A 10,000-nucleotide genomic window follows, 5' to 3' on the forward strand; every position below is an offset into this window, starting at 1 on the left:
TGAAGCGCGCGGGGAGCGCAGCCCATCGCGTGTGGGTGCTGAGCGCTCCTCAGCCCCACCAACGTTCAGCTCTACCTGTTTGAAACCCCAGCTCTGCCATTCTCTCCGACACTCAAGGCCATTTGGATCCTCTGCCACCGTATTACGGGAGTGTTTACTTTGAGTTATTCCGCTGCAATAATTGTTATTAAAAGTCAAGACTTTAAGAAGCCGCGTTCAGATTTTCACATTCATTTGCAACGGTGCAGCTTAGAGGAATGAGCGTTTATGGGAGGTTAGGCAAAGAGGATTTGGCACTCTATTTTTAACACTTAAATAAAGCAAATCAATTACCATATCGCAAAAAGGAGCTATTGGTTAGTGACATTTTATGTAGATTTTCCATAGCATGTAAAAAGTGGCCTTTATTTTTCCTAAGCGATATTTTCTGCTTAGAGTCAAACTCTCTTCACGCAGCTTACAAAAATAAATACTTGTATTTTGCTAAGATCATAATAGCTCATTAGAAGAGGCTGAATTTGGACCTAGACTAAAACCTAACACCACAGGGCTGAGCGTGCTTACTTGAACCTCTAATGTTGCTAGTTCGCGCTCTCTGGGGAAGGAGAGGACTCGGGGAGAGGATTCAGCCTTCTTAATTGTGAACCTCATTAGTGACGGTTGCCAGGCAAAACACACACCTACTTTCAGTGCATACGAAAGAGATAAACAATACGTCATAGACCATAATGACTCTGGTGCTCAGGGCGACCTTTAATTATTATATTTTTGTTCTCTTATACCTTAGTTATTACTGCAGAAAAACAAATTAGTTTGGTGTGTGTGGACTGCAGCAGATTTGTAAATCGTTTTCCAGTTTTTGATGTCTAGCTCGTATTTCCTTCTGATAATTGTTTGCTCGCCTCATTCATTTCTCTGCGTGCCCATTGGTAAATACTATTTGAAACGTAAAATGACAATGATTGTATTAGCAGCTTAGTATTCTGTTATTACTTTAATTTTATTAGTGTAAAAAGCCATGATCCTGTCAATATGTTAGTAAAAACTCACAAGAGGAGGCCCACGGAAACTGATGCACGTGGCCTGGCCACGCAGCCGTACGACACATCGCAGTGGTTTTCAAAATCCTAACTCTGTAAGAAACGAGGGTGGGTTTGATCCCTGTATATTTAATTTTTGGTCAGCTCTGATCAGGCAGTTGGACTCGATGATCATTGTGGGTCCCTTCCAACTGAAATAGCCTATTCTTATTCTATTCTATTCTATTCTATTCTATTCTATTCTATTCTATTCTATTCTATTCTTCTATTTTCTATTCTATTCTATTCTATTATTCTATTCTATTCTATTCTATTCTATTCTTCTATTTTATTCTATTATTTTATTCTATTACTCTATTCTATTATTCTGTTCTGTTCTGTTCTATTCTATCCTATTCATCTAACCTAATCTATTCTTATTCCATTCCACTCTAATTTTATTAAGGAACAGGTTACCTGTTTGTACCTTTCCGTTGGTGCATTTTACAGACTGATATTTAAATAGAAGTTATTATTTGGGGATTTGTGGGAAAATAAATAGATGTATGCATGTGTACGAGCGCAGCTGCAATCGCGTGCCAGTGATTCGGAGGTTGATGGGGTCCAGAATGATAGTATTTCACAATTCTGGATTTTCAGAGACACTTCCCATTCTCCTCTTCATCTCAGACTATCTTCTTTTAGCAGTTCAGGCAAGAAGTCAATCACATTGAGTCAGTCTGAAGAAAAACATTTATGCTGTTTTTCTCATCCGAACCCCCTCCTGCCGTAATCTGCAGCAAGGCCCAGCCACAGGAAATTGACCTCACAGTAAATTCTTTACAGATTCAGTCATGTTTTTACCATCCACTTAAACTTGCATACATAACCTGAGACTGTACCTCTGGATCAAGGAATATGACAAGCCAAAATAAAATCAAGTCAAATTAAATAGCAAGAAAAAGCTGCAAGCAAAACAAGACTGAAAAAAAAAAAATAGAAAAAGATGAAAAATTGGTTGTGACTGCAAAACTGTAAGTATTAAATAAAGAAAGAAGTCAGAAGCAAATTCAGAAGCGACTGTATTCTGGTTGACAAGGGCTGAGAAATACTAATGGACTTTTGTAATGGGTGGTTTGATGGATGAGAGAAGAAATTATGTAAAAATAAATGTAGTAGTGTATCAACATAACGTACAGTGGAAAAAAAAAAAAAGGAGGAAAAAAAAAAAAAAAGCATTGCAAATAAAAAAAAGACATGTAAATGTGTGCCTACCATTTTCCAGATAAGAAGGGGCCGTACCTTCTGAGGGGTCAAGGCGGCGAGCCCGCCTCCCGTGTTTGGAATTGTTGTGTACAAACATGTTGTCTGAGACAGCCAGCACGTGGCCATCCACATTGACTGTTGTTGATACAACAACCTGAAAAAAGAAGACAAAAATGCACCTTTTAAAAAAACCCCTGCAGATTTTCAGAACCACGGATGCACAATCCCATCTCCTTTTAGGACAAAACAACAACACAGCCCATTACTTTTTTCTTTTTTTTTTTTTTTTAAGGAAGTGAATGACAACTATGAATGCATCTTTGTTTACGTGGCTAACACTGGTGATTTTTAACCCACAATTGTTTCTCTTCAGAACCTGCTACACTAATTAGAGATTAATCTCCTATTATGCTAACAAATGAATTGAATTCCGGGAAATATTCTTCTAGCCATTAGTTTCAGAAACACCCCTCTAGCCACTCATTTTAAAAGCTGCTGTTTTGATTGATCTGTTGATATATTGATTAGATAGTTTATCTAATTAAAATTTGTTCACTTGAGACTGTCTTCAAATGAAGGGTTGTGAGGATTCCAAATAAAAAAAAGCTTAATAAATCAGGAACCATCGTAACTCCCCATTTTTTCTTCAGTAAATGATCTCCAGGTCAGTTTTACAATTACATTTAATGTCTGATAATGAACTTTTTTGCATCTGAAAAGGCCGAGTTGAATATGAATAGTGAAAGTGTTTTCAATCCATGAAAAGTATCCCTTCTCAAGTTCATTTGGATGGTGATTGACCCTGGTATGTCAATGGAATTTCCTCCTTTATTTTTGAGTGAAAGGCTCCTATTCTTGTGTCCAGGTTCAGAGTCCGGCCATAGAAGAGATGATGGATAGGGCCTTCTTTGGCTTCCAGCTGCTTCTCAGTAGAAAATGGAAAAGGAACATATGCAAAACGCACAACCTTCCCGATAAAAACACCTACACAATGGAGTTGTGAAACTCCTTCCGGAAACGATATCGCGTGAACACAAGCCAAAGAGGAAACCCTGAGATGTGCCTGGGTTTGTATGGAACACAGCTTCATAGGTCGATGGCTCATATCCCAGATAGACATTTACATCTTATTTAAATACTCCAGCATGGGCCCTGCAACGTGGGTTCCAGAGGTTTCTAACTGAAGTAATCACTGAAGCATTTTCTTTGTGGTTTAACGTTAGTAGAGTCCTTGAAGTCAATGGCTGGTTAGGCCTTATCAACCCTACTGGTGATGGCAGCAACAGCTCAGATGCATTTTAGCTTCTGTTTTCCACTTATTTTACTCTTGGCTGGAACAAAAATGATTGCCAGGGTTCTCACGCCAGCTCCTGTACCCAAACACATAATGAACAAAAAAATGAAGGGGCAAAACTAGCCTTTTTTTTGTTTGTTGGTTTGGGTTTTTTTGCACAGAGCTATTCCAAGGCATCAGAAGAAAATTCTTGTTGGCTTCTATGTTTTGGATCACCTCTGATCCTGTTTCTTATTCACAATCCATAATTAGCTTTCAGCTACCACAGCACCTTTTTTCTGTGTATCCTGCCTCCTTTGAGACAGCCATCTGCGGTACCCTTTCCAACAGCCCGAGGGCAGCTCTCTGCCAGGCTGCTTTGCTTCCCTACCTCTCTCCTCCCAGAAGTGGACACTTTCACTCTTGTCAACATCCACTTTGGAGAGTGCTGAGGTTGCACACTCACCTCCTGCCAGGCCACCGGGCTATCTGCTTTCACTTTTAATGAGATTGGCAGACTTTAAGAAATATTGCCAAACATACAAGTGTGGTTTTCAGCAAAGATTTCTGGATTTGGTTCCTAGAACAAGGTATATTAAAAAGACAGAGAAAAGCGTATATAAAAATGACAACTATTTTTGTTCTGTCATGTATATATAGGTCAGTCACCAAGGGAAAATACTGTAGTTCAGCAAAAGAAAGTAGACATGCTACGCTTTGTTCTATTGGTTTATTCCTGCAGTGCACCTAAAGAAAGGTGCTGAGACAGTGAAACCAGTTAAAAATATTGTTCAAGATCTGACACACTGTTAAGTCCAGTTAAACCTTCTGAGAGGCAGGGAGATTAGCTAAAGAGACCCAGGAAAGTCTTTCTAGTGCCTACTGGCTCCATTGTCGACCACAAGATCACTCATGACTGATGCTTCATTTAGTCATCAGTGAGACAAAGAGGACATTTCCACTCATTCCAGGTTTGACCTTCTGTTCTGTTCAGATGGATCAATATCACCAATGCCACGTGAAGCTGAGATGCATGAAAAATGGAAGCTTGGCTCAATTGTTTTGAAGAAATACTTTTTTTTTTTCCCAGCTACAGATCTTTTCTGTTGGCTGGCTCAAGGGTGCTGGCTTCACTGGTTGGTTGGCTGTGCACAAAAACAGATGTCACATGTTTTGCTATCAAGTTTAAACACAAGTTGCTCTTTTCAAAAATAAGAAAGTTTTGAACTCCTCAATACTAGTGTATTATTAGCCTCAAATATGAATCATTGTGAAATAGTTTGAAATAAAAAGCACATATATTTCCTAACAAGCATTTCAAATGACCCCAAATATGGAGGAAATCATTTGTCCATCACATCAGCTGCCTCTCTGTAGCGTTATGATTCACCACAGGATATTTCAAAAGCTGTAAGGAGAAAGTGAAGCATTAAACATTTTCTAACACAATTGGAATAAAAATATGTAGGTTGGACCACGAGTTGGATTTACGAGTTGTGAATAAGAAGAAACCCCTGTGTGAGATCCAAACTTCATGGGGCTCCACGGTCATGTCTGTTAGTAAACTTACGCTACTCAGTCTATGTGCAAAACTTCTGCAGGTCTGAGCACACACCAGACTACAACACCAGGGTTAGTATGAAGGAAAACTGTGGAAATACTGTCTGAGGAGAGACCCACTTCCTCCAGCACTGATCCATTCCAGTCCACTGTAGAACATGGCGAGTCCCAACAACCAGCACTTAAATTAGTGGGGAAAATGTCAAATATCAACTGTATTTTTTTTAAAGGCACACAGCATTGGAACTACACTAAGTAGAAGTACTGATACTGGGTTTTTTTCATTAAAAAAGTTCAAGATGAAGCCATGAGTAAGTCTTTTATATATCATTTATTCTTTAAGAGGGATCTGTACCTGGAATCTTCGCATGTCTCGTGGGTTGCCTGCATTCTTCAAACAGTTCTGATTGCACTTGAGGAAAAACTTTAGAAAGAATCTATAAAAATATAAAATTGAAATCTATTAGATTCATCAAAATGTAAATCTAATTTTTAAAAAGTTTAATAAAATTTAATCATAAATAGTTATACCCAGAAGAATACTGGTAGTGAAATATTACTTTCCTATTAGTTAATGAACTTATTTTAAAGCATAAGATCTCTGTCGTAAACAGAACGTTATTGCCAGGGAAAGGCAAATTTATATTTTTAATTTTTCAACAACTACACATGTATTGACTCCAGGCCATATCCTTAGCTTGGTGTGGGAAAGTTGATTTCAATGACTCATTGACTTCAAAGGCAATGACTTACACCAGATGAGAATTTGTCTCTATTTTTTTTAATACCTTTTATTTTTTCCACAACTTATATTAGCAGTAATGACCTCTATGTCAAAAAATTCCAAGGTAATGAATGATCAGTCTTCTGAAAAACACTTGGCTTTGCCTCCGGTTTGGAAATTCTCGCTATTCAAAGGGACTTGATCCAACTCCTGCTGACTCCAGGGAGATCCAGGCGGGATCTGCCCACTGGCAAGGCCCCCGTTCCCTCCTTGATTTGAAAGGAAGGAACATGGCAAATTAGGCCCTGTCTTATGACCTCTTCAACCTTTGCCAGCCTTTAACTGTGAGGAATCACTCTACCCAGGGATGAAAATCCAGCTCACTTTAGCTGAGCGGCAATCAACAATTATTTAGGACTAACCCTCATCAACCCAACTGGTTTTGTAGCAACGCTGCCTCCCAGGGACAGAGAGAGCATTTATAGAAAGAGGGAAAGCTTGGAAAGGTGCAAACTCCTTTATTCCACCCTCCTGTACTGGAGGAACAAGCTGACATGGGATGTCTTCTCCACCCTGCAGACCATGCAAGATGACCCTCATGTAAGAGGATGTTCACAGCCTGACACCTGCTCTTTTCTTTCTGTAGCTAAGTTTTCACATTTCATAGTTTAAAAAGTGCTTTGTGGGTCTGGTTGGCAGCTCATGACTGACAGCTAATGACAAGCAAGGCTCAGGACTTTCTCCTCACCCAGAGCTCCTCAGATGCACCAGCCCAGCAGCTCATGCTGACTGACTTCATACATGTTGAACAGCGAGGTTAGGCAGAACTTCTACATTTAGGATACGAACAACTATTATTTATTCATCTTTGTAAGTGACTGTGACTATTCTCGCTGTGTACACCTCAGAGAAGATTCCATGTGCCAATAGTGCTCCTGGTAAGATGCAAGCCAGGCAACTCTTCCCTTCTTCAGCACCCATCATGGCCCAAGTGTGGCCAATAGAATTGAATACTGCTGAGCTTTGAAGGTCAGACAGGAGCATTATGGGACTGTCCTCATATCACAAACTGGTGCTTTTAACCATCAGTTGCCTTTTCAGTTAAACCTTGAGCAGGACCCCAATATTAATATAGGATGCTAATGCTGAAGGAGCAATCTCTCATATCAGAGAGGCAAGGATGGAAATGACCAGGTTTCCTGAAACTGCATAAATAAATCGATGCTGTCAGTTCAGCTGAACACACTCTTCTTTAAAACTTCCTATCCCAAAATGTGTAAAGGGGTTTTAGCTGTTCAGCTGAAAGAGCTGGATTTCCACCATGGTTGACGTGATCTCCTAGCTCAGGTGCTCAGCTGAACTCAAGTTTTCTGGACACTGTTGCAGGGACACCATCAATGACTCTGCGAAACCGCATCTTTGCTGGCTGCACCTTCACCCTAATTTTATCTACCTTGGCTTTTGAGGCTTTTTTAAGATACTTAGAATCTCCAGATCAGTTGAGTACCGGCTAAATGTAATGGCATTTCTGTCATACTCTATTCTTTCTTGCATGCCTTCCACTGCAGGGACTGTGATGGTGTGCAAGGCCCAGCTGATGCCCACATCAGTATGGGACCACCAGGTGTCCGGGAGTCAAGAGCTGGGACGAGCCTCCAGCTTCCCAGCTCCTTAGTGTCACAGCCAGGCTGAAGAGGAGTATCCTACCTATTTTTTTTATGTGTGTGTGATCTCAAATGGGTGTTGTGAGGCTTATTGAGCTAATGTTTGTAAATTACTCTGAAATTCTCCAATGAATTGTGCACTAGGAATGCTAAGTATTGCTCCTCATGGACTGTTTTCAACATGAAGCACTCGTGATGAATTGTTTCTATACAGAGAGCTCACATCCTGTCAAAAAAAAAAAAAGGGCCATTAAGCACCGTTTCACTAAACATCAACTGGAATTGCTATTTGTTCATTTGGTGAAAAAGACCCATGCTTGGTGGAATTAGACATCTTCAAGTTTACTAGGTTGAACCTGAGTGTTGGGCTAAATATTGAAGCCACAAGGCTGGAGTGAACACAAGCAGGAATCATATTTCAGCTCTGCTGCATTTCTTGCTACTGAGATATTTTATTTTATTTTTTAATTTATGTTTTCAGAGAGTTCATGGAGCATTAAGATAAGATTTTCAGAGGAACACAACACAAGTTAAAAACCATGTTCCCAGGCAGGGCATTTCTCAAAGCTTGCCAGTAGAAGACAATTGACTTGATCGCTCCTCTCAGCTGGCCAGCAAGGACCATGGATGCTCCAAACCCATCCCTGGGGCAGAGAGAACAGAGCTAGATGCTTTCTCTGTGAGCCCTGCACTCCCAAGACAAGATCGCTGCAACACAGTAAGAAGCAAGGAGCTGGAGCTCAGGTTGGTCATGTCTCAAACTTCACTGCTACCAACAGAATAAGAATGCAAACCTTTCTAGACTTGCCTCTCCCAGCTATATTTTGCATTATAAGCACAAATGTAGTCTTTTTAATAAATACAGTCTTGCAGAATAGCTTTCCTAAACACACTAAGCTGTTCCTAAAACACTGATCTGGAGAAAAATGCAGTCTTTGTGATGTTCCTTTGCTCTGATTTTTTTCATGCTGCTAGAAAGGGGACTGCTACCATCTTAATTAAAATGTATGACCTACCACAAGACTTCAGTATTTTAAGATAAAATTTACATCTTTTATTAACTCACCTCACCTATACACTTAGCCCACGATGCCTCTCAACGCCCATCTGCCATCCCCGTACAGTAAGTCACTTGATATTCCACCCACCAATTTTTCCTAACAACCACTGTGCAATTAAACTCAACACGTTCTGTTGCGAGGTAAATTAGGCACACCTGCGGCCAGACTTCATTTGAACTGCATCAGAAAAGGACCTAACAAGGTGAGAGCGTACCACAAAGTTATAGGCCTGTCAAGCAATTAGGTTTTCACTTCTGGGACATCCGCACAGTGCAATTATGCTACACATTACAACCTGGCTAATCTTCTGAACAAATGTCATGTCTCGGAGAAGCTAGTAAAAGCAGTTCATCTGCAAATGTGGCTGCTCTTAAGCCTCCACCTTATGCACATAACAACCTAGGGGAGACTTTTTTGTGATATGAAAGATGAGGTTTTTTCCATCGAAGATTTTTTAAACCCTGCAAGTGCCTTTTCATCCTTTTCACCTCTTCTTAACCTTTTTGAGAGGAGGTGTTGTAGCAAATAGACCAGAAAGGCTTTTGTACTTGAATTTCAACACTAAATGAGAAAATACTTGCTATTATAAGCACAAGCGGTGGCCTTAGTTTGGTCCGATTCAAATATTGTTTGGTTAAAGGAATATTTGTGGTGGAAAACCACCTATTATATCCTAGAAACATCATTAGTAAAGTGTATTTCCACCAAACCCCAAACAGAAGCATCATTCATGCAAAGAAACCTCAGCAGAAAAAAAAAGCAGGAATTAAACATTTAATTCTTTTTCTATCAGACACTGAGTGTGATTGTCCTGGAGACAATACCCCAAACCACAATCTGCACTGACAATAGGTGAGATCTCTGGTAAGGAAATCAGCCAAAACCTGCAGTGACAAGCAGCCTCCACCTCTTTATCACATAAGATTTTCCCAACATCCAATTCAAACCAGACAGAGGACAAAAAACTGCATCAGACCTGCCGGCACCATTTTGCTTTACCCCAATAATTCTGTTTTATTTCCATCTCTATTGCAGGTACACAGCTAGTGTGTTCGATTAAACCTACAGATGAGATCTTGCTGTCCTACAAAATACAGAATTGTTAAGGTATGACAAGCCTGCTCTACTTCTATGAGTAAAAAAGCTCGGATTTGGATCATTATCTGCGATTCTGAAGTTCTTTGGTAGAGAAGCTGTCTGCAGGGGCACAGCGCTGTTATGGGGTGGAGGCAGAAGAGAGCAAGGGAAGAGGAGACATTTGAAGTCAAATGGTAATTCTCATCCTTTACTCTATTACCCTTTAATTGGCTTTTTCCTAAGAAATATCTGACAACCACTTTGCATATCTCTTTTCTAGAGCCTAGTAAACAAAGGATTTAATACTCTTGTTATGAAAGGAAAAATCTTTCCTCTGTCAGAAAATCTTTGGCTTC

General features: G+C 40.0%; 1 protein-coding gene across 1 annotated transcript in view; it reads right to left on the bottom strand.

The window, feature by feature from the left end:
* LOC104523732 (transcription factor COE3) overlaps positions 1 to 10,000 on the bottom strand; it is a gene marked incomplete at both ends in the record, with an annotated part of 85,636 nt that overhangs the window by 4,747 nt on the left and 70,889 nt on the right. The window contains 2 exons of the mRNA XM_010166414.2: positions 2,295 to 2,439; positions 5,474 to 5,555. Of these exons, the coding sequence (XP_010164716.2) occupies positions 2,295 to 2,439; positions 5,474 to 5,555 (227 nt within the window). The remainder of the gene's footprint in view (positions 1 to 2,294; positions 2,440 to 5,473; positions 5,556 to 10,000) is intronic.

Source organism: Antrostomus carolinensis, unplaced genomic scaffold (genome assembly GCF_000700745.2).
Source record: "Antrostomus carolinensis isolate BGI_N321 unplaced genomic scaffold, ASM70074v2 scaffold17294, whole genome shotgun sequence".
In the NCBI taxonomy this organism is placed as follows: Eukaryota; Metazoa; Chordata; class Aves; order Caprimulgiformes; family Caprimulgidae; genus Antrostomus; species Antrostomus carolinensis.